The sequence below is a fragment of the Trachypithecus francoisi genome, unplaced genomic scaffold, assembly GCF_009764315.1.
Source record: "Trachypithecus francoisi isolate TF-2019V2 unplaced genomic scaffold, Tfra_2.0 Lachesis_group16, whole genome shotgun sequence".
Classification (NCBI taxonomy): Eukaryota; Metazoa; Chordata; class Mammalia; order Primates; family Cercopithecidae; genus Trachypithecus; species Trachypithecus francoisi.
In genome coordinates, this window is record NW_022681461.1 from 92,421,632 (window position 1) to 92,447,652 (window position 26,021).

Genomic DNA, 26,021 nt, shown 5'->3' on the forward strand with positions numbered 1-26,021 from the left:
AGAAGACTAGAATAATAAAATTGCCAATGTGATAAAAAGCATTCAGACTAAAAAAAATGAAAAAGAAATCCACATGTTCTTAAATATTATATCCGTGTAGCCAAATAGCTTATTCCATATCAGAAAAAGAACAGCTATAATATCAATTTTTAAACGCTTCAACTTGCAAATTTTCATTGGTGAGCTTTTTAGAATTCTTTTATTTTTCTAAGAAACAAACGAAAAAATTAAACATGTTGTACCAATATCTAGAATGTATTTGCAATATTAAAGTATACCATGAAAACATATCAAGGAATTTCAAGAAACCGAAATTTGGCCGGGCGCGGTGGCTCAAGCCTGTAATCCCAGCACTTTGGGAGGCCGAGACGGGCGGATCACGAGGTCAGGAGATCGAGACCATCCTGGCAAACACTGTGAAACCCCATCTCTACTAAAAAACACAAAAAACTAGCCGGGCGAGGTGGCGGGCGCCTGTGGTCCCAGTTACTCGGGAAGCTGAGGCAGGAGAATGGCGGGAACCCGGGAGGCGGAGCTTGCAGTGAGCTGAGATCCGCCACTGCACTCCAGCCTGGGCGACAGAGCGAGACTTCGTCTCAAAAAAAAAAAAAAAAAAAAAAAAAGAAACCGAAATTTGCTGATAAATTTTTAGTCTAAAAAGAAGCCAAGCTGTTAACTTTCTGAAAGTTATATTTGAGGATGTATAGCCAAGAATATAGTCAAACATATTTCTTTTAATAAGAAAAAAATACATATAAAACATTTTTTTACTATCAGCAGAAGTCAAGCTTTGTTATATTACAAAAAATAACAAATCATTTAAGGCATTATAATTTTTTTTGAGACAGAGTTTCGCTCTTGTTGCCCAGGCTGAGTGCAATGGCACTATCTCAACTCACTGCAACCTCCGCCTCCTGGGTTCAAGCAATTCTCCTGCCTCAGCCTCCTGAGTAGGTGGGATTACAGGTTCCCACTACCAGGCCCAGCTAATTTTTGTATTTTTAGCAGAGGTGGGTTTTCACCATGTTGGCCAGGCTGGTCTCGAACTCCTGACTTCAGGTGACCCACCCGCCTCAGCCTCCCAAACTACTGGGATTACAGGTGTGAGCCACCGTGCCCAGCCTAAGGCATTATGATTTGCTGTTTGTGAAATCTAAAAGTTACATGCATTGAGGATCACAGTAAAAAGAAAATCTTTCCCTATACTGATTATAGCAGAAGTTACATGTGCGACTTATGAATACTGAAGATAGCCTGACCTTTCTTTCAGTTAGGTTACAGACTGCCTTCTTCTATGTACCAAGGTAGGGATGGAGAAAGAATCTACAGGCTAGGAGCTTATTAGGTCAGTGTGCTCTTTATAGATCTAACATCCAAAGCATTCATTTAGGAAACAGAAGATCACAGCAGACACTTAGTCACTAAAAATCTTCCAGAAGGCTAGGTGCAATGGCTCACACCTGTAATCCAAGCATTTTGGGAGGCTAAGGCAGGAGGATCACTTGAGCGTAGGAATTCAAGACCAAACTGAGCAACAACGCAAGACCCTGTCTCTAAACTCACCATGTAGCAGTTTGGTGAGGTAGGCAAGAAAAGGAGATCATCCTACGGTCTGGTGAATTTTTTATTGATTGACTGAGACAGAGTCTTGCTCTGTCATCCAGGCTGGAGTGCAGTGGTGCAATCTTGGCATACTATAGCTTCAACCTCCCAGACTCAAGCAATCTCTCCCAACTCAGCCTCCCAAGTAGCTAGGACTATAGGCATGCGCCACCAAATCCAGCTAATTTTGTTTATTTTTTGTAGAGATGCGGTTTCACTATATTTCTCAGGCTGGTCTCAAGCTCTTGGACTCAAGTGATCCTCCTGTCTTGCCTCCCAAAGTGCTGGGATTATAGGCATCAGCCACTGCACCTAGCCAGTCTAGTGAATTTTAGAAACTAAAAGGATAAGCTAAATTGGAATGATTTTTTGAAAACTAACCTCCAATCAATAAAATAACTGATTCAGGCAAGGATCAATGGATGCTAAGATCATTGAGTAAAAGACTATTGGGGAAACAGAGTATTGATACAGTCTCAGGTATCACTTCAGATATTATTAATTACGAAGGAGAAGAGGTAACTTTACACTGGAGAAATACAGCATATACCAAATTTCTTAACCATGAGATCAAACTAAACATCACCAATAATAAGACAAACTATGTGCTTCCTGAATGCATGTGAAGGAAACATCCACCATTTTTGCCAAAAATGTTTAACCTGATTCTAAACATGAAGAAACAATCAGACAAAAACAAACTAAGGGGCATTCTCAAAACAACTGGCCTGCACTCTGAAAAAAAAAAAAAATGTGTCTTAGGCTAGGCACGGCGGCTCACGCCTATAATTCCATTTGGGAAGCAGAGGAAGGTGGATCGTTTGAGGCCAGGAGATGGAGCGCAGCTTGACCAACATGGTGAAACCCCATCTCTAAGAAAAATACAAAAATTAGCCGGGCATGGTGGCATGCACCTGTAGTCTCAGCTACTCGGGAGGCTGAGGCAAAAGAATCACTTGAACAGGGAATGCTGAGGTTGCAGTGAGCCAAGATCACCCCATTGCACTCCAGCCTGGGAGACAGAGTATGACTCTGTCTCAAAAAGAAAAAGAAAAAGAAAAAGAAAAAGCTTCTTAAAAGACCAAAAAAACAAAAAGTAACGAAATTTTTGCTAAATTAAAGGAGGCTAAGGAAACATGAAAACCAAATGCAATGCACCACAGTTCTGGATTGGATCCTGGACCAGAAAGAAACAAATATACATACAGAACATTATGGAGATAACTGGGGAAATTTAAATGTGGTCTAAACATTAGATAATAACATTGCATCATTAAACTTCTTGAATGTGATCATGATATTGAGGTTATATAAGAGAAAGTTCTTTTTCTTAGGAGTAACATGCTGAAATACTTTCTGATGAAGTAACACAATATCTGCAACTTATTTTTAAGTGGTTCAGAGAAAATGTATGTGTATATAAATACATATTAGGGAGAATGAGATAAAGCAAATGTGGTAAAATGTTAACACAACTGGTAAATCTAGGCAACATGAATATGGGTGTTCACTGAATTACTTCTCTAAATTTTCTTTAAGTCTGAATTTTTTTTCATCTTGGGGCAGGGGAGAGCACATAGGTATGTATTTGCTTTTATACTCATAAATATATGACAATAGTCTAAGGAAGGATACATAAGAAACAACAGTAGGAAGGGAATTATGAAACAGGAAGAAGATAGGGTACAGGAAGGTAAGTGTGGGTGGGAAACTCTTTATGCTGTATTGTACCTAAACATTTTTTTTTTTTTTTTTTTTGAGACAGAGTCTCGCTCTGCCACCCAGGCTGGAGTGCAGTGGCCAGATCTCAGCTCACTGCAAGCTCCGCCTCCCGGGTTTACGTCATTCTCCTGCCTCAGCCTCCCAAGTAGCTGGGACTACAGGTGCCCGCCACCTCGCCTGGCTAGTTTTTTTGTATTTTTTAGTAGAGACGGGGTTTCACCGTGTTAGCCAGGATGGTCTCGATCTCCTGACCTCGTGATCTGCCCGCCTCGGCCTCCCAAAGTGCTGGGATTACAGGCTTGAGCCACTGTGCCCGGCCTGTACCTTGAACATTTTTTAAACCACATAATTGTTTTATATATTTTAGAAATAAAATAAAAGTAAAGTTCAAATAAAAAATATATATATTTTTTGAGACGGACTCTCGCTCTGTCGCCCAGGCTGGAGTGCAGTGGCCAGATCTTAGCTCACTGCAAGCTCCGCCTCCCAGGTTTATGCCATTCTCCTGCCTCAGCCTCCCAAGTAGCTGGGACTACAGACGCCCACCACCTCGCCCAGCTAGTTTTTTGTATTTTTTAGTAGAGACAGGGTTTCACCGTGTTAGCCAGGATGGTCTCGATCTCCTGACCTCGTGATCCGCCCATCTCGGCCTCCCAAAGTGCTGGGATTACAGGCTTGAGCCACCGCGCCCGGCCTCCAGTAAAAACACTTAATCTGCTATAAGAAATCATACTGGTTTTCTTCTAAAGTTCCCAGGGAAATATTTAGGCAAGAAGGACTATCCAATCTGTGATTTTTCTGTTTTTAATCTTGGCGAAGGGTATAGCAAACTCACTGAGTCAGGAAGTGGGGCAGACACACCCCAAGTGGGCCTGTCCTGATCAGTTGAAAATCACTGATCATAAAAATAAGTATTCCTTATGGCAATGTATAAACATTCCTTATGGCAATGTACAAACATGCGGAAGAGAAAAAAAATAATAATCGACACAAAATGACTGTAGTTTGGCCTGTGATACTGCTACCCTTCCGCTACCTCTTAAGGTTAAAGCATCCAAATTCTTGTTTCCAATTGCATCATGAGACCTGGATATTACGAAGAGAAAGTACTTTGTGCCCAATACCCACCTGACGGCCCGCCGCTCAGGATAATCAAAGTCATAACTTTGCATAGAATCATTACAAGAGTCCCGGGAACTGCCTTGAAGTAGCAGCTGCTGCGGCAATCCCACCAGCACAGGGAACTGGTGCACAGAAGTGTTGGGCTGGGAAGTTGTATGGTAAGGAGGTGGGATGCTGTTGCTGGTCTCACTGCGATAGTCACTATCTCGGTCATCGACGGCACTATCAGGGTCTTCAAAAGCTATGGAATAAGCACATTCAATGAAAGCACCCCAGCTTTATTTAGTTCTTCAGAATTATTTCTGCTTCTAACTTAGTAGTAACAAGTCTGGACCTTGAGAACAAAAGCAAGCTAAGCTTCACATGAGCCCAGTGACCTCAGAGCCATGAGCAGAACAGTCTCAATTAATACCCACAAGTCTCTCTTCCTTATCACAGGAGATAGTATACTTAGTTTAATTTTAGTGCTTATTCTTAGAGGAGCTCCAGGTTACATTTTCCCACTGCAGAATTCTTTGGAATTCTGCTTCTCCAACTATCATAACCATAATTAAAAACTGCTTTTAAATGTCACAAATACAGTCTGGTCCTCTGTTATTAAAGAAAGGGGAAGGGAGCAGAGGTTTAAAAAATTAGCTTTTCGGCCAGGCGTGGCGGCTCCCACCTGTAATCCTAGCACTTTCGGAGGCTGAGGTGGGTGGATCACTTGAGGTCAGGAGTTCAAGATGAGCCTGGCCAACATGGTGAAACCTTGTCTCTACCAAAAATACAAAAAATTACCTGGGTGTGGTGATGTTCACCTGTAATCCCAGCTACTTGGGAGGCTGAGGCAGGAGAATTGCTTGAACCCAGGAGTCGGAGGTTGCAGTGAGCCGAGATCGCGCCACTGCACTCCAGCCTGGGTGACAGAGCAAGACTCAGTCACAAAAAAAAATTAGCTTTTCATATCTTGGGAAAATAACAAAACTTTGTTGAACGTCTTGGTGTTTTCAGACTTTTAAACATACGGACTGTACCAAATAAGGTCCAACATCAGAAGCTGGTCCTGGAAATCAGGAGGGTCAAAGCCAAGGCTTGGAAATCAAGTCAAAGGCTCTAGATGCAGCTGAGAACAGTAGCACTCTTATGGTGCTGCTGCAGTGTTGGGTTTTTCTAACAATTCCTGTCAAGCACCTACACCCTAGGCTCAGAATTCCCATCCAGAGGATGGGCTGAGAGAAGAACAAACATATGCACTGCCAATGGGATCTTGCTGACAATGCAGCCAAGTTTATCTAACAGCAGTAACTACAATTTCATAGAATTATTTCTGCCTTTCAGACCAGCACCTGACTGTCTACAGTTATTTTCTTAAAATTAGCTAAAAAGACCACACTTACAAATCATCGCTGTGCTTGGTAAGAGAGCTCAACCTAAGAGTGCTTTGTAGCCTATTTTACAAAGAGGAAGTCGTATCTGACACCATACCCTTATGTGTATGATTAACAGGGTTCCACATGTCCTTTCTTGACAAGTTCCTATTTGGTTCACAATGAGGAAAAGGAATGTTCACCATCTCAAAATGGAGATACTTTTAGCAGAAAATGAACTCATGTTATTAATTTTAAAAGATGATCTTGGCCAGGCGCAGTGGCTCACGCCTGTAATCCCAGCACTTTGGGAGGCCGAGCGGGTAGATCACCTGAGGTCAGGAGTTCGAGACCAGCCTGGCCAACATGATGGAACCCCTATCTCTGCAAAAATACAAAAATTAGCCAGGCATGATGGCAGGTGCCTGTAATCCTAGCTACTCCAGAGGCTGAGGCAGAAGAATCACTTGAACCCAGGAGGTAGAGGCTGCAATGAGCCAAGTTGTGCTGCACGCCAGCCTGGGTGACAGAGCAAGGCTCTGTCTCAAAAAAAAAAAAAAAAAAAGATAATCTTAGGCCGGGCGCGGTGGCTCAAGCCTGTAATCCCAGCACTTTGGGAAGCCGAGACGGGCGGATCACGAGGTCAGGAGATCGAGACCATCCTGGCTAACACGGTGAAACCCCGTCTCTACTAAAAAATACAAAAAACTAGCCGGGCGAGGTGGCGGGCACCTGTAGTCCCAGCTACTCGGGAGGCTGAGGCAGGAGAATGGCGTGAACCCGGGAGGCGGAGCTTGCAGTGAGCTGAGATCTGGCCACTGCACTCCAGCCTGGGTGACAGAGCGAGACTCCGTCTCAAAAAAAAAACAAAAAAACAAAAAAACAAAAAAAGATAATCTTGTAGCATTGTGGGCAGTGGAAGCCTCCTGAAGACCGTAAGGTTAGGCTTTTACAATTGCTCAGGCAGGAAATAAGGACTTGCATCTATACAGTGGAAACAGAAAAGAGTTAAAACTAGGAACAGAAAATTCCACACATAATTGTAAAACATAGGGCCATACGGAAGATAATAGGGAAATGACCCCTTGGCTTCTGTTAGACAACCCGGTAGGATGAGAGTTCCAGTAAAAGAGACAGAGCACAAACGTGGGTTTTATAGATAAGGAAGAAAATCTGAGCATTGGACTCTCGATAATATTTGTGGGTACAGATGGGAGATGGGGTAAGATGATCTTATGAGTTTTTCCTATTTCAGTTTATGGTTACATGTGAACATAAAAAAAGGAGAGGAGAGGGATTAGAACCCCAGGAGGAAAAATATCAACATGAGAAAGAAGCTAATGTTCAAATGGTCAGGAACAATTATTAGTAATACTTGACATTTGGAGCAAGTAGTCCACTGACCAGGGCAGGAGTAGCAAAGCTTGAAAACAAATAAAAGCAAACAACAGGGATGCAAAGCATTCTGCTTACAAAGCACTCTGATGACATATTAGGAAAAAGAGACTTTGGAAGCACTGGTTTTAGCCCTTGATGCATCTGCTGTTCTGAAGACAAGAAAAATAGGACCCAGAGACAAAACCATATGCCACTCAGACTTAATTCTTTCTGAACCCACAGAAAGAGCAAGTCTGTAGAAGTTAGTGCTGGACTATTCATGCATACAGATGAGGGGGCAGAGGCAACAAAGAAGACAAACCCAGAGTTCTACTAAACTCTGGCAGGAAAAGTATTAGCACATAACCCAGAGAACCAAGATTCAGTCTCCAAGGAGGCAACCACAACAGACAATCCTATCGCTTTTTAGGCTGGAGAGTGCAGCTCAGCCAGAGTTAGAAGCCCACGACCCAAATCCATAGGTTTTACTTTCTCCCTGCATGCGACCCATTACTCCTAAATAATGCTCTGCTTTCCATCCTGGCTAACACAGTGAAACCCCGTCTCTACTAAAAAAATACAAAAAAATTAGCCGGGCAAGATGGCGGGCGCCTTGTAGTCCCAGCTACTTGGGAGGCTGAGGCGAGAGAATGGCGTAAATCTGGGAGGCGGAGCTTGCAGTGAGCTGAGATCCGGCCACTGCACTCCAGCCTGGGCGACAGAGCGAGACCCCGTCTCAAAAAAAATAAAAAAAAAAAAAAATAATAATAATGCTCTGCTTTTTGTTTATTTTGCTAGGCTAACCAGAGGAATACTCTACAACTTAACTAAAGGCTAACAACATTTCTACACTAAAGAAATAAAGGGCAAATATTAAGAAACAAAGCATCCATGGAAAGAAGAGGTCGGGAGTATAAGATATTATGAAAAGCAGGAGAGGGCAGGAGAGAGAAAATACTAAGGAATAAAGTGAGACAAAGGAGAGAAACAGAAAAAAGTAGTGACAGGCAATCACCTCCAGTTTTCCTAAAAAGTAAAACCTCCTGGCACCAAGCCTGATTAGAAACTAAAAATGGAAATTCAGGAAAATGTGTAACACTTCAATTTGAATTAAATAACTGTGTTTTTAATGTGTCACTGACAATCTCTGACTGACTCCACAATTTACCCTACAGCACCATGTCGACTAGATAAGAAAAGCCCTGGCTTTACAGAGAGAAACTGAGTGCAGGTTTGGTTGGTTCAGCCTAAGAAGGAACTAGAAAGCCAGTTTGAGGGTAAAAGTTGAAAAGCCCCTGGTAAAGTCTATTTGAAAGATGGAAAATTAAAAGGCTGGGAACACCTATTCACTCAACTATTCACTAAGTGCCTACACATGCAAGACTAAACAACACAGAAGACTCAGAATATAGAGTCCGTCTAGTAGGAGACAGAATATATAGATACAAATATTGAATTGCTATACAAGGCAGTTAGTACCATGAAAATAGCACAAACCAAGTGCTATGAGTTAGAAGTAAAATCACTTCCTGATAGGGTAAGTAAGGAAGCTTTACAGAGGAGATGGCTTTGAAGAACTGGTTTGTTTTTAATAGATGAAGATTAGAGGCAGAGGGGAAATATCTTCTAGAATTTGGATAAAAGCAGTGGCATGATTAAAGGCCCAGTGGTGGGAAAGGCTATACATTTTTGAGAAACTGTTTTGTAGTTCATTTGATAGGTAAATAAAAGGACACACAGGAAATGACAGAAAATTAAAACCTGCAAAAGTAGGCTGGGAAGGTCCTAACCTGGGGCAAACAAAGATGGGCCTCTGAGCACACAGCAGGCACTCAAACAAAATCCAGTGAAATACAGAACAATGAGGCCCTCTAGTATGTGGTATTCCTGGATTGAGTCCTGGATTGGTCTTTAAATCCACAGCACACCTATTAATAGAACTTCAGCAACCAAAGAAAGGAAAGAAAATTCATTCACATTTTTTTCATGGCTTAGTTGCTTTTGCTACTTGAAAACCTTAACTTACCTGAGCTCTGTTAACCTGTTTATGCCTGAGGTCACCTACTCTTGGGGATGACCTTGAGCAGTAGGATATAAATAACTCCCACATGCTTAGCATTCCACTAAGGGAACACTAGGCATAAATGGATCAAGCTGCTTTTGAGTAGTTTCCTAATAGCAGAAATATTCAGGATTCAACTCACAGAAAGCACACACTTCATGAGAAATTCCACTGACAGGACAAACTTTGGCCTCTCTTAATACCTACTGGATATCTAATCACTGAGACTCAACCAGATCCCGTGAGATGGGCAACACAACCAGTAATGTCAGCCTATGGCTACATGTTTTGCCACAAAGAACTGGCTGCCCACTCTCTAAGCTCTGCAACAAAGGTGGCCTAGCTGGGCTGCTTCAAGGAAAGCCAAGCCATGTCCTCAGCCTCTTGTTTCCTTAACAAAAGCAGGTTTTTGGCTGAAATGGCATTCACAATTTGCTAGACCAATAAACCCAAGACAGCAGTCTGTTCTGCATATCCTCCTAGTCAAGAAAACCAGCCAAATCAGAATGCACACCAATTACCCTGACTCTAGTTCATCCTAGAATGAGCCTTCTCCTTCTGTTCACTGTACTCCTTAGCCAAAGGGACCAAAGGAGAAGGCTACATTCGTGGGCCGATGCTACTACTTGCCTCTGGGGAATAAAAATTAGGAGATCTTGTCAGGATTATGACTGGGACTTTGGTTTGAAATTTGTAACATACATAAACACACACAAAGTTGTCTTGACAACTAGCCTGAAAGGATATAACATTCCACCACAGGTAATTGTCTCCCAAGATTTAAGTAGGAGAGGAGAGGGAAATGGAAGTCAATGCATGAATATCCAGCTTCACAGTTCAGAGGGAGTATGTACTTTGTGGGTAAGATCAAGAAAATGATAAGGAATTTCAATTCTTACGTACTCTGTTGCTCTCCCCAGCCCAAATAGGTCCAGTGACCTAAGAAAACCACAAAGAAGCAACAGATAATTTTTGAAAATACTTTTTGAAGGAATTCAAAAGTCATTTCCCCATCCCAGCAATTATTATGTGCCTTACCTTACTTGAGCCTACCTCACTTGTAGTCTATTAACTTTACATAACATACAGAGTTTCTGCCTTCTACCAAACGTGAGACAAATCTACATTCTTGCTCTCTGCCATTCACTATAGAGAGACTAACAACAACCAAAAAAACCCACAAAACAACAACAACAAAAAATTACTTCTTCCATATTGCTTTAAGCCCTCTTCTGGTCTAGGTCTCTCTCAGAACATTATCATTTAGGAGTTCATATGTCTTTCCTTTGTCAAAATAGGAAAAATTAGATCTCTGTCTCTAAGAAACCCTTCCCTGTCTCTGTGTTCACCAAACCTTAGCCTAAGATCTGTGAGAAGCTAAGCCCTGATACCATGGGTAAGGGAGTAGTTCCCTTGTCTGGGAGCGAAGATATTCAATTTTGCTACTCTCTACTGAAAATTAAAAGGTCAAAGAATGGCAATGTTTATCTCTTAAGAAATTAATCTTCTAATTAAGTTCCCAGGCAAGGGAACTACTCCCTTACCCATGGTATCAGGGCTTAGCTTCTCATAGATACATTGTGATAGGCTCGGGTTTGGTGAACACAGAGACAGGGAAGGGTTTCTTATCGACAGAGATCTAATTTTTCTTATTTTGACAAAGGAAAGACATATGAGCTCCTAAATGATGATGTTCTAAGAGAGACCTAGACCAGAAGGGGGCTTAAAACAATATGTAATAAACTAGCTTATTGGGTCCTCAAAAAGAGCCACTTCTTCTGAATTACCTATAAATTTTTAATAAAATCTAGTAAAACACAGAAGCTTTGAAGGACAGGAGAAAATTGAAAATATTTTTTATTCATTTTTCAAAATCAAAAATCCAATATTAATTAAGTCCTATCCCACACCCAAATTGAATTTCAGGGAACTAATTGTGACAAAGAAATCACTAAGACTAGGCCTTTCAACTCAAGAAACAAGAAGTAAATAGCTCCATAATTAAGAATATGAGTTTTTTGGCCGGGCACGGTGGCTCAAGCCTGTAATCCCAGCACTTTGGGAGGCCGAGACGGGCGGATCACGAGGTCAGGTGATCGAGACCATCCTGGCTAACACGGTGAAACCCCGTCTCTACTAAAAAAATACAAAAAACTAGCCAGGCGAGGTGGCGGGCGCCTGTAGTCCCAGCTACTCGGGAGGCTGAGGCAGGAGAATGGCGTAAACCTGGGAGGCAGAGCTTGCAGTGAGCTGAGATCCGGCCACTGCACTCCAGCCTGGGCGACAGAGGGAGACTCCATCTCAAAAAAAAAAAAAAAAAAAGAATATGGGTTTTTTATTTTTTTATTTTTTGAGACAGAGTCTTGCTCTGTCACCCAGGCTGGAGTGTGGTGATGTGATCTTGGCTCACCGCAACCTCTGTCCCTGGGTTCAAGTGATTCTCATGCCTCAGCCTCCCAAGAACCTGGGATTACAGGTGTCTACCAACACGCCTGGCTAATTTTTGTATTTTCAGTAAAGACAGGGTTTCACCTTGTTGGCCAGGTTGGCCTCGAACTCCTAACCTCCAGTGATCCATTCGCCTTAGCCTCCCAAAATGCTGGGATTACAGGAGTGACCCACCACACTCAGCCGAGAATATGGGTTTTAAAGTCAATGTTCAGTTCTTCTGGCTCTGCGATTTACTAGCTATATGATCTTGAGAAAGTTCCTCATCTGTAATACGAGAATAATAATAACATAAGTGTCACTGGATTATTGTAAAGATCATACAGGAAAAAATATGTAAAATGCTAGGCACAGTCCCCGGATGATGGTGAGCAACTAGCATTTGTTGTTATTTTGTCATGTTGCCAGGTTTTTGCTTGCCTTACAGAGTCCTAATAAATAAGAAGCAGAAAAAAAGCACAACTCCTAGAATTGCATCCTTTGACAGTCCCAAGGTCTGCTAAGGAATCTTCAATGTGGGGTCCAAAAGGCCCTCAAACTGGTTCTGAGTGTGTGACTCCCTTGAAAGTCGACAGAAAGACTCGAAATTCTAGTAGCATCAGATGATGCCAACCCAGGCTGTTTTCAGTACTTGAGCTAATCCTCAATCCTGGGCATATGGGACTACTAATCAATCACAGACTTTAATTTAGTGATATCCTGACAGCCAGCTTTCTTCCTATGCACTTACTTTATTCCAACCACCTATGTCTCTTCTCACCTCTCAGAAAGGATATGTTGGCTTAGTGTGCCATTTTAAAATTGTAATAATTTATTTAACTTTCTAACCATGGGGGAAGGGGAGGCAGGAAAAAAAAACTCTCCTATAGAAGAGTTGCCATAGCAACTGCTAGAGTATAATTACTTCATTTCTTTTAAAAAGAAAATGGAAAAAAAACAATGATCACATAGCACCTCAGAATATGTCTATCAACCTAGATCGCTCCAGGCAAGTGACTGCTGTTTCTCATCACAACTGTGAGCCCAAAGAAGCCTTTCTCTGCAGGACACTGCCACTCATCTTTGAGCACTCCACAGCACTCCACAGCAGTTTCTTATACATAAAAGTTCTCAGCAAATCTCTGCTGTACTAATAAATTGAATGAGTAATCTGATCCCACCTACTGGGCCCATCTCTAACCCATGAAAAAACAAGTCACGTTCTCTGACAAGCCAGTTCCATACTTTCACCACTTTAGCTCAGAACCATCATAAGATAAATTACACCAGTTTAAATAAGCAAGTTTCCTTCCCTACCCCAAAAAAGCATTAAAACACATAATTAGCCAGCAGAACAATTACTGAGGATAGTTAGGTTTTGCTAGACATTAGTACTGAGAAAAGGAAGGAGAAAATGTCCCAGGAAAAGGAAATTATGCATGCAAAGGCATGTTCAGTGAGCTGAAAATAGTTCCAGAATATCTAGAGTGAGAGGCTACAGAATTATGAAAGAATCTAATGACTATGGGTCTTAGGTAATGTTTAGAAATTAAGTAATATTAAGGATTTGGAATTACCTGGAGGGCAACACAGAGCTATCAGAGCTTTTAAGAGGGGAAAGACAGGATCAGATTTGCCATTTTAGAAAGAGAACAGTGGAACAGTGTGGCCAATGGTGGTTGGTAGGGTAGAAAAGACTGGTGATTCGTAGGGAGGAGGTATCAGGGAGGCTCGTAAGGAGAATGGTGCACTCATCTGTTGATAGCCTGGACTAGGGAAGTGGCAGAGTGGGTAGAGAGAAGGGGATAGATTCATGAGATATTCTGGAGGGAAAATCAATAGCATTTAATGAGTAAATAAATGTGGAAAGTGAGGAGAATAAGGATTAAATAATATTGCTTAGGTGTTTAGCTTGAGCTACTGGATGAGTGTGACATCATTCACTGAGAAAAGAATACAACATGGGGGCAGGCTGAAGGAGATGATTAATGCAGGGTTAGGTATACTGACTCTGAGATATCTACGGAACATCTCAAATGAACATGGCCAGTAGACAGCTAGATACACGGGTGTGGATGTGGAAAGAGATGTGGAACAGACTTGGAAGTTTTCAGACTATATGTTCCAATAAGGGCAGGGATTTTTCTGCTTTGTTCTTTTGCTGTATCCTCAGCACCTGATAATGCATGGCACAATGTAAAAGTTCAACAAATATTTACAAATGAGTATAAATAAAAATGCAAGTAAATAAAAACACTAAGGCAGAGTGCAGGCCAAGAAAAAAAGACTATATGAAGCGGGGGAACCCTAAGGAACAATCACACTTAAAAAGCAAACAGAAATTGTAGAAAGAAGAAGAAAAAGAGTAAGAGAAGGAGGAGGAGGAAGAGGAACAATTGACAGTCCAAAGCATCGGTGAGGCTGTGGAGCAACTGGAACTCTTGTACATTGTTAGCAAGAATACACAGTGAAGTTGGGCATGGTGGCTCTTGCCTGTAATCCCAGCACTTTGGGAGGCTGAGGTGGGCAGATCACCTGAGATCAGGAGTTTGATACTAGCCTGGCCAACATGGTTAAACCCGTCTCTACTAAAAATACAAAAATTAGCCAGGTGTGGAGATGGGCACCTGTAATCCCAGCTACTCAGGAGACTGAGGCAGGAGAATCATTTGAACCCAGGAGTGGTGGTTGGAGGCTGAGGCAGGACAACTCACAGAATTCAAGAAAACATTTTACTTATGTTTACCCATCTATGATAGAGGATATTACAAAGGACATATTTGAACAGCCACATGAAGAAATACACAGAACAAGGTCTGGAAGGGTCCTGAGCACAGGAGCTTCTGCCCTGTGGATTTGGGATGCACCACCCTCCAAGCACATGGATGTGTTTGCCAATAAAGAGGCTCCAAAAATCCATAGTTTTGGGATTTTTATGGAGGCTTTATCATATAGGCACAATCAATAGTAGTATTAGCGGTATTATTTTTTGTAGAGACAGAGTCTCACTATGTTGCCCAGGCTGGTCTCAAGCTTCTGGAGTGATCCTCCTGCTTCAGCCTCCCAAAGTGCTGGGATTACAGACATGAGCCATTGTGCCTGGCCTGGCATGATCAATTGTTAACTCAATCTCCAGTTCCTCTCCCTTTCCTGAAGGAAATGGAATGGGGCTAAAAGTTCCAAGCTTCTTGGGAGGCCGAGGTGGGTGGATCATTTGAGGTCAGGAGTTCGAGAGCAGCCTGGCCAACATGGTAAAACCTCTTCTCTACTAAAAATACAAAAATTAGCCAAGCATGGTGACAGGTACCTGTAATTCCAGCTACTTGGGAGGCTAAGGCAGGAGAATCGCTTGAACCTGGGAGGCGGAGGTTGTAGTGAGTCGAGATCACAGCCACTGCACTCCAGCCTGGATGACAGAGTGAGACTCCATCTCAAAAAAAAAGAGTTCCAAGCTTCCAAACATGGCTTGGTCTTTCTGATAACTGGCTCCTACGCAAAAGCCCATCAAGAGTCCCTCATTAGAACAACAGACATCCATAAAATTCGAAGGGATTAGGAGCTCTGTGTCAGGAACCAGAGACAAAGACCAAAATATATGTTTCTTATTATAAAATCACAGTATCACAGCTCCCAGTGGTAATGGCATTGTATTTACAACGTTAAAAATTCTCTAGAGATATGGGAGTATAGCAAATACACCTCAAGTCCAAAACCACTGAACTCCCAATACTTTGAAATCAGAAACCACAGGACCAATCTTAAAATTACTCTTTACTTTATTCCCCATGTCCAATCAGTCAACAAACTTAGTAGTTAATTCTGCTGAAATCTCCTTCCTCTTGTGCTTTCCTCAAAGATTTAACTGTCCTTATCAAGAAACTTATTACCTTAAGAATTATTAGAGATTATAGAATAATTTTGAATTATTACAGATATTTGACTAGACTTCTTAAAAATTTGTTTTTAGAAACCGGGTCTTGCCCTATCACCCATGCTGGAGTGCACTGACAATCACGGCTCATTGCAGCCTCAACCAATCCTCCTACCCTAGCCTCCTGAGAAGCTGGGACTACAGGCACATGCCATCACACTCGGCTAATTTTTATATTTCCTGTGGAGATGAGGTCTCACCATGTTGCCCAGGCTGGTCTCGAACTCCCAAGCTCAAGCAATCCACTTGCCTCAGGCTCCCAAAGTGCTGGGATTACAGGAGTGAACCATGTGCCTGGCCATTTTTTAATTTTAATAAGAATTACTTGAGGCTCTTGTTTAGAATGTAAATTTTAAACTCTACTCACAGAGATTCTAACTCAAATGGCTTAGAGTAGCTTAGGAATCCGCCATTTTTGTTATTGTTGGAATCTATCTTTTTAACAAGGAACCTGGTGACTCTCATGCCAATGATTCTTGAATTACATTGCGAAAAACACAGCTAGAGAATTTCCTGTTTGAAAAAGCCATTAGTACTCCTGTGCTAATGGAGGAAGAAGGCAGCCAGACCCACTATCCTACCGAGCCTGAAGAAAAGTTCAATGTGATCATACAGTGAAAAACTTCTAGCCATTCTAAGACCAAAGTACATCCTCTTTCCAGGAAGGTAAACCTCTGCACTTATCCCCATACCCTAGGCTGGGTGACTAGGCTATAGCAACACACTCACAGGTTTCTCTTTCTGCACATTTTATCTTGTTTCTAGTGGAAAATGTAAGAAATCAGAAATAGTCACATTAAAAAATAAGGTCTATGATTATCATAACACTCCCAGGCAACTGTTACACCACCCATTAGTAGTCCAGTACTGGCTAATTTTTCCATGACATTAAAATGATGGAATACTTAAGCCCTAGACTCCACGTGAACAGACATCTGTTCAGAGAATGACAGGAACTCACCTATCAACTACTAAGTTGTAGTAATTACCAGGTAGCTCATAAGGACCATAAACTCAAACACTAGAAATTATTCTCTTCCCTTTTTCTAGAGAGTTGATTAGGTAAGTACTGTAGAACTTCTCTTTCTATGGAAAACAGTAGTAAAGAACCTATAATTAAGGAAAACACTTCAAATCTAACACTGGAGAATAACAGAAAGAAAAACTATTCACCAACCTTACTTGTGATATAGATAGAAAAATCCAAAATGAAATACAAGCAAATCAAACCTAACATTATAGTAAAATAATAATTCACCATAACCAAGTAGGTTATATTTCAGAAAGGCAAAGATGATTTATTAATAGAAACTGATCAATGTCAAAGAAAAATACCCATGAATAATTGGTTAAGTACTATTAAGGCATTTTGAAATGTTCAACATCCACTAATATTTTTAAATATAAAAGCTCTACTGAAGTATAAGAAAGAAAAAAATACACAAATCATAACTGTACTGCTCAACATTTTTTTTTTTTTTAAATTTTTTTGAGACAGAGTCTTGCTCTGTCAACCAGGCTGGAGTGCAGGGCCAAGATCTCGGTTCACTGTAACCTCTGCCTCCCGGGTTCAGACGATTCTCCTGCCTCAGCCTCCCAAGTAGCTGGACTGCAGGCATCCGCCACCATGCCTGGCTAATTTTTTTATTTTTAGTACAGATGGGATTTCACCATGTTGGCCCGACTGGTCTCAAACTCCTGACCTCAAGTGATCCCCCGGCCTCGGCCTCCCAAAGTAATGGGATTATAGGTGTGAGCCACCATGCCCAGCCTGTACTGCTCAATAAATACTGTGAACACACTCAGGTAACCAGCACACAGATCAAGAAACAGCATTCCCAGCACCCAGCAAAACTCTTCCTACTCCTTTTTCAGTAGCTACCAGCTTTTGAACTAGCTGTTCACACTGCCTATCACACTCTTTCCCCAGAGAGCCACATGTTAATTCGTTCACCTATTTCAAGTCCATTCAAATGTCACCTTCTCATGTGGCCAATATTCAGAATTTTATTTAAAATTGCAACTCAACTCCAATTCTAGCATTACCAACTGCTTTTCACTATTTTATGGGTCCACACTCTAACATCTTATATTATTTCCTTATTACGTTCATTGTCTATCTCTTCCCACCCAGGATCTTTGTTTTGCTCTCTGATATATCCCAAACACCTAGAACAAAACCTAGAATGTAAGTGTCAAAAACATGTTTGTAGAAGGAAGTAACAAAAAGAAAAGAGGGGAGGGGGAGAAGGGGCGGGTGGAGGGGCACAGTGTTGTTGAGTAGCCCGGTGAGGCTAAATGTGAAAATAAGTACCAGCAGCAGAAATATAAATAGGTAAAATACTTTTAGAGTACAATTTGACAGTATCTAACAAAATTGTATGATTCCACTTATAGAAATGCATTTATTCAACTAATATTTATTGGGCAAAGGTACTATGGATACACAGATAAGCATATTAATAAATCAAAGGAAAATACCTATGAACAATGAGTATACTCATGAAATGTATGGTCAAAGAAGGAAACAAATATTAATCAAATAATCACACGAACAGAGTAAGTGCTATAAAGGAAAGATACATAATATGTAATAGGGGATGGGAGACTCATTTGCACGTTTATTAAAAAAAATGTGTATAGGCTGGGCGTGGTGGCTCAAGCCTGTAATCCTAGCACTTTGGGAGGCCGAGACGGGCGGATCACGAGGTCAGGAGATCGAGGCCATCCTGGTTAACATGGTGAAACCCCATCTCTACTAAAAAATACAAAAAACTAGCTGGGCGTGGTGGCGGGCGCCTGTAGTCCCAGCTACACGGGAGGCTGAGGCAGGAGAATGGCGTAAACCTGGGAGGCGGAGCTTGCAGTGAGCTGAGATCCGGCCACTGCACTCCAGCCCGGGCGACAGACAGAGCAAGACTCTGTCTCAAAAAAAAAAAAAAAAAAAAGTGTATAAAGTTGCTCACTATAGTATTGTGTTTTAGTAGCAAAAACTGAGGAACAATCCAAATGTCTACAAATAGGGGAAAAAATTTTAAATTATAGTATATTCAAACTATGCAATATGTCACACTTGAATATCATCAATCTTCTATGTGCAACTACAATTTACAGGAAATACAAAAGATGGAAGAATGTGTCAAGCTAAACTATGCAAATGTTTTGAGCAAAATCCGGAATGTAAAAAACTCTGTAAGTCAAACAAAACCATATAGTCAAATGGCCTGATTTCTTCAATAAACAAATTGTAAGGAAAAAACGTAAGAGATGGAGGGGGAACCCATAGAATAAAAAAGAATTGTAAGACAGGGTCAGGAATGGTGGCTCACACCTGTAATCCTATCACTTTGGGAGGCTGAGGCAGGCAGATTACCTGAGGTCAGGAGTTCGAGACCAGCCTGGCCAACATGGTGAAATCCTGTCTCCACTAAATATACAAAAAAAATTATCCGGTTGTGGTGGCATGTGCCTGTAGTCCTAGCTACTCAGGAGGCTAAAGCAGGAGAATCTCTTGATTCCAGGAGGCAAAGGTTGCAGTGAGCTGAGATCACAGCCACTGCACTCCAGCCTGGGTGACAGAGTGAGACTATCTCAAAAACAAAACAAAACAAAACAAAACAAACAAACAAAAATATTGTAAGACATATCAAAAAGAGAAAACAAGCAAAAATAAACTGCAGTGTTTAAAGATACATACTTGGGTGATAATATATAGAGAACAAGAAGGGAGTAATTATCATAAAAGTTGGGATAGCAGGCACTTTTAGGGAAGGGGGGTTGTGATTGGGAAGAGGCATATGGAGGCTTTCTGGGGTGGTTGGCAAAGGTCTACCTTTTGCCTACCTTATACTAATACATTTAAACATCTGTTTAATAAAGTTGTCTATACATCTGTGTTATATTCTACCATTAAGAAGATTTTTAATGCAGCAAACTGCTCACATCACTATAATCACTGCTATCTAATTGTTTCGTTCCTCTGCACAAAATCATCAAAGGCTCCCCCCTTGCCTTCAAGATAAAATATAAACAGTTTGCTATGGCATTCAAGCCCTTCATGATATGAGTTCTCAGTCTCTCTAGCCTCATCTGACCCTTTCCCACTCTTCTTATTCCCTCCCCTCGAGACATCAAGAATTTTCAACTTGCAGTACCCCAAGGTACCTTAAGTCATGCTTTTTCATCTTAGTGTCCTTGTACTATGAACTCTTTTCTCCTTCTTCACTTAACTGTCTGCTACTCATCCTTCAAGACTCAATTTATGTCAAGGATTTGGGGGAGAGGTAGAAATGAATAGGTAAACTACAGCGATTTTTAGGGCAGTGAAACTATTCTATACTATAAGGGTGGATATGTGTCATTACACATTTGTCAAAATCCATAGAATGTACAACACAAAGAGAGAACCATAATGTAAACCACAGACTTTGTTTGAGATATTTCCTCTAGGAAGCAGTTCCTAACCATCCCAAATTTGTATTACATTTTCTTTCTCTGTATTCCTTGAATATCAAGCACTTACCTTTCCCAAAATGGTACTACCTATGTTTCTTCTCTGGACTTGAGCTCCCTGAGGTCAGGGACTTTCATTTCTTTTCTTTTTTTTTTTTTTTTGAGACAGTCTCTCACTCCCAGGCTCGAGTGCAGTGGTGTGATCTCAGCTCACTGCAACATCTGACCCCAGGGTTCAAGCAATTCTCCTACCTCTGCCTCTTGAGTAGCTGCGATTACAGGATCACACCACCATGCCCAGCTAATTTTTTTTTTTTTTTTTTTTTTTGAGATAGAGTCTTGCTCTGTAACCAGGCTGGAATGCAGTGGCGCAATCTTGGCTCACCACAACCTCTGTCTCCCAGGTTCAAGTGATTCCCCTGCCTCAGCCTCCTGAGTAGCTGGGATTACAGGTGCACACCACCACACCCAGCTAATTTTTTCTATTTTTTAGTAGAGACAGAGTTTCACCATGTTGGCGAGGATGGTCTCGATCTCCTGACCTCGTGATCCACCCACCTCAGCCTCCCAGTGAAACCTATCACAAGAAGCCATCAGATGACCATGTTTTTATGGTAATAACTGACCTTTATGCATATACAACACACACTGTACTCAGCATAGACACTTAAGTGTTGCTAGCAAATGAAACTTTGATACATTAATCTGACGTTTTTAACATGGTTGTGTGTAATTGTAATTGAACATAAATGATAATAAGTTGATGTAATGACTGCAATTAACCACCTCAAATTTCTTTTTGGAGGAAGGCAGGATAGAAATAAATAAATGAGTCAGAAGACTAAAATTAACAATATTTTTATCAGCCAAACCATATTGTAATAGTTTCTCTTTTCTTTGTTAGTTTGCCAGCACCTATAATTAGCATCAATATCAGCTGCTTCCACTGATACCACATATCTAGTGTAAAACTCATCACCCACACTTACCGACAGTCCTAGACCCATTGCACTGCCCTACCACTAAAATAATACTCCCTGTGCACTCACTCTAAGGAGTCCATAACTAGTATATTTTTTTGTCTCTCAGAGTCTTAGTCCTCGACTGGAGGTACCAGAAGCTGTGGACTGGCTGATCCTTTACTCCCCACTCCCCAATGGGATAAGGTAGTAGAGAAAAAGAATGTTCCAGCCAGTAAGAGATACCTTGACCAGGACTTGGGGAGTGGGGTGAGGTGGAGTATGTTACCTTTTGAACCCTTTCTTCCTACTTTTCATTTATTCTACTATGAACAATGTCTCCTTTCAAACAGTACATTCCGAATAACTTCTTCAAAGGTCATCTCTAAACTCATCTTTTCTAGAATGCCTTCCTGAACAAACTTTATACCATTCTCAACCATTTACTTCTTCTTCTGTCACCTCAGCACTTTCCTCTCTACTTCCACAATATTATTATTGAAAACAAAATCAAAGGATTACCCAAAATGAACATGTAAGCAGAAAGACAGAAGTTAAACCAGAGGAAGAACTTTGACCAGGACACTAAACAAAAGGCCCAGTTATCAAGACCTCTTTTTGGGGAATCAGAAAATCAGAGGACCCAGATGGTAGAGGAGAAAAAGATAGGCTAAGCAGGCAAGCAGAAAGGAGACTCTGTGAATCATGGCACAGGAACTGTCTGCTTATGGCTATCCTCAGTGTGCTATCTCTGCAATATAATTTGTAGGAAGGGTGACTATCCCTAAAAGCTAAGGGAAGATAAAGCGCTCTCATACTTTGTTAATGGGAATGTAAATAGTACAGCGTCCACAGTGGGCAATTTTGTAATATATTTTAAAATTCAAACGCATTGTTAAATGTACAATGCTTTGGCCCAGCAATCCTACTTCTAGCTATTCATCCAACAGAGATATTCACACATGTATAAAATTATGTATGTAAAATATCAATTTCAGTATTGTAACTGCAAACACTGGAAGCAACTTAAATGTACATTAATAGCAATTCTAATCCTAGTATATACCCAAAAGAATTCAAAATAGTTATTCAAATACTTGTATACTATTGTTCGTAGCAGCACTATTCATAATAGCCAAAAGTGGTTAAGAAAACCATATTTCATCAACTATGAATGGATAAACAAAATATGGTATATCCGTACAATGAATTAGTATTCAGCCATAAGATGGGATAAAGGACTGATACATGCCACAATGGTGAATGAACCTCAAAAACATTATGCTGCTAAATAAACCAGTCACAAAAGATCTACTACTATATGATTTCATTTATGTGAAATATTGAGAAGGGGTAAATCCATAGAGACAGAAAGTAGATCAGTGGTTGCCAGGGTTGAGGGGTGGAGAGAATGGAGAGTGACAGTTTAATGGGTACGAGGTCTCCTTTGAGGGGGATAAAAATGTTTTGGAACTAGATAGGTAATGGTTGTAGAACTTATGAATATACTAAACGTCACTAAATTATATATTTAAAATGGTCTATTTTATGCTACACGAATTTCACCTCAATTTTTAAAATATCCATTATTATGAATATGTTCCCTACATGTAGTCATACATAAATGAAAACAAGCAAGACACTAAACACAGTTCATAGCATACTACCATTCGTGGGGATGGGGAATATATACTTATATGTTTGTGAATGTATAAACTTTTTCTAGAGAAATCCACAGTAAATGGTAGTAGTGGTTACCTCTGGGTAGAAACTATATGGCTAAACGACAGGGTACAGAAAAAAAGCTGTTTTTCATAGCATACATTTTTATATCGAATTTTGTACCTTACGCACATGGTTCCTTTCAAAAAATAAAATAAAATGGGGAAAATATCCTACTTATAAGATAAACAAGAATCAGCTACCTATGGAACTCCAGAATGATTAGGATGCTTTAATGCAAGAGCCAATATAGGAGGCTCAGAAAAAAAAAAAAAAGTGGCAAAAAGGTAGAAGAAAGGTGGCAAAAGAAGTATATGACCTGGGGACCTATGCCTTCTGGGATTTTAAAAATGAGAAGGAGAAATAGAGGACATTGAAGAAATGGATGAATCTGCAGAGTGGAGGCCAGCTGGTAATGCAATCCTATTTTCCTGCAGGGCATGTGGTCCTGGGTAAATAAGTAAAAAGTAATCATAAGGCTCTTCTGCTTCCAGTGTTCACAGAAACAGGTCTTCCGTCACAGCAACAAAATTTTAGCCACCAAAATATTAAGTGGCTCAAAACTTTCAATTTCTACGATGCATTTAAACAGAGAGAAGCTGATAGATGACAATGAGGACTCTAGGTATCTGGAGTGAAAGAAAGAAAAAGCTCCCAAAGAAATGAATCTGCCAAACTGAGCGAGCCCTGTACATCTTGGCTTTCTGCAGGCCAACGACGACAGGGGGATTCATTTCCTCTGGCAGATTAGCAAGCACAACTATGACATCACTGTACTGTAAGTCAGTGTGTCCTGCATCTTTGTAATCCTCTCCTCCTTCTTTTCATTTATACTACTGTGAACAACTTTTCATTTCAATGAACACATTTTGATTAGTTCTTTCAAAAGTAATTTCTAAACATATATTTCTGGAAAGCCTTCTTGAACAAACTTTATGCCATTCTTCACCATTTATTTATTCCTTTGCCACCTCGGGACTTTCCTTCTTTCCATGGTATTACTGTATACCCATTGAGGGTACTTTCCATGGTATTACTGGGTACACACTGTGAATATGTAATTATAAATTACATATTCAAGTTGCTGTCTTTGTACAATTACCTCTTCTGACTTGAGTCTAGGTTGTGATTCAGATCTTTTCATTGTTTTCGCATTCTCCCATTAATTATTTCCTGGCCTCTGCAAATATACTCCCTGGTTTACGTAGCTACTCACTAAGAACAAGAACTCCCCCAAGAAAATATAAAAGCCTTTGCAAAGGAGAAAATGAAAAGCTCTATAATGGATAAGCTCCTTTGTACTCAAGGGCTTTGGATTTCTTTTCTGTAATGCTGGAGTCTCAAAGCTTCACGGGAAAGATCAAGAAAAGTATGACAGTTCTGTCTGGCATCTCCTTCAATGTCATTTCTACTAGGGATACCCGTGAGCATTCTAATGCTTATAAATTACCTTACAATATAGCCAACAAAGCTTTAGTTATTGCCAACCTCACGTCTCAATTGCTGAATATGAGTCTAATAGTCGTAATTACAGAAGCATCCTAGCAATCTACAAGCTCTGGAGAAAGTAAATTTCCAACCCGAAGAAAAAGGATGCCATCTTCCAGAAAATACTGCAAATTACACTCTCTTTCAACGATCATTGTTTTTTTTTTTTTTTCTCCTTTATTTTTCCTCTAAAGGCTAAATTGTCTTCCCCTAAAACCTGGATGGGGTGAGGTTCCTCAGGAGCAAACAACCAAGCATCACTCCCTGAGTACCTGACACATCAGACAGCAAAACTAAGAAACCAAAGACTGTGTCCCTACCCTTGCAATTCACCAATCTCATGAGGGAAAACACGATCGCAACGATAAATCTAAGAAAAAGTTTTGAGTACATTACTAAACTTACTAAAGGATAATGATGAGTGGTAGGCTAATGGGTATTAGTTCCATTATTATGCTCTAAAACTTTTTTATTTTACATTTATCCTTTCATAATTCAGACAAAAAGAACAATTTGGCCTCTGTGGGAGGGAAAACAATTATCATTGAAAGACATTGCATAACTAAAATTTTGACTCAGTTTTTAAAAATAAAAATTAAAATGTTAGGGGAATATACATGAAACCATGAAAAGTAGTTATCCCGGAGTGGAAAAGAGGCGGGAAATTGAAGAGTACTTTCACTTTCTATATTACACATTTCTGAATCATTTGAAGACTTTTATAGTACACATGTTACATATTTCTATTTTTAAAAAAGCTTAAGAAAGGGACTCAGTATGTTGGAAGAGGAAAAAAATAACTCTTCACAACACCACAAAAAGTGACCACTACGAATTCAAAATTAGTGAGGAAACTAACATATTCTATGGACATAAACTGCAGAAGTTCTTGACCCAGGAACAAATATGTGAAAGTCATTCTAGGAGGGTGAGTGCAGACAGAGGAAACATTTCTATTGTATTCAAGGCCAGGATTTTGGGAAACAGATCTTTGCTATGGAAAGCCATGGGGAAAATAAAATAAACCATCTATTTATTCCCTATTTTTTTTTTTTTTTTTTTTGTCCTGAGACAGGTTCTCACTCTGTCACCCACGCTGGAGTGCAGTGGCATAATCTTGGCTCACCGCAGTCTCAACTTCCTGGGCTCAAGTGATCCTCCCACTTCAGCCTCCCAAGTAGCTGGGACTACAAGCACACACCACCACATCAGGCTAATTTTTGTATTTTTTGTAGAGATAGGGTTTCATCATGTTGCTCAGGCTGGTCTCGAACTCCTGAGCTCAAGCAACCTACCCACCTCAGCCTCCCGAAGTACTGGGATTACAGGCACAAGCCACTGCACCTAGCCCCTGTGGCTTTTAAATAAATCCTTAGAACGCAGTGAGAACCCAAAAAGGACACTGATCAAGAAGTATTCAAATCTCAACTATAAGTTAGCTGTGGACATTTTATTGTAGTATATGGTACTCTAAAACCAATTCAGGCCGGACACAGTGGCTCACACCTGTAATCCCAGCACTTTGGGAGGCTGAAGCAGGCAGATGATTTGATGTCAGGAGTTGAAGACCAGCCTAGCCAACATCACGAAACCCTGTCTCTATTAAAACTACAAAAATTAGCCTGGCGTGGTTCTGGGTGCCTGTAATCCCAGCTACTCAGGAGATTGAGGAAGGGGAATCACTTGAACCCAGGAGGCAGAGGTCACAGTGAGCCGAGATCACACTACTACACACACTCCAACCTGGGCAACAAAGTGAGACTCCATCTCAGAATGAATGAATGAATGAATGAATGAATGAGTAAATA

General features: G+C 40.7%; 1 protein-coding gene across 4 annotated transcripts in view; it reads right to left on the reverse strand.

Annotated features, from left to right (window-relative positions):
* Nucleotides 1–26,021, reverse strand: part of UNC13B (unc-13 homolog B) — a 173,616-nt gene that overhangs the window by 106,415 nt on the left and 41,180 nt on the right. For all 4 annotated transcript variants that reach the window (XM_033238183.1, XM_033238185.1, XM_033238186.1 and 1 more), the window contains exon 7: nucleotides 4,453–4,687. In XM_033238183.1, the coding sequence (XP_033094074.1) occupies nucleotides 4,453–4,687 (235 nt within the window). The remainder of the gene's footprint in view (nucleotides 1–4,452; nucleotides 4,688–26,021) is intronic.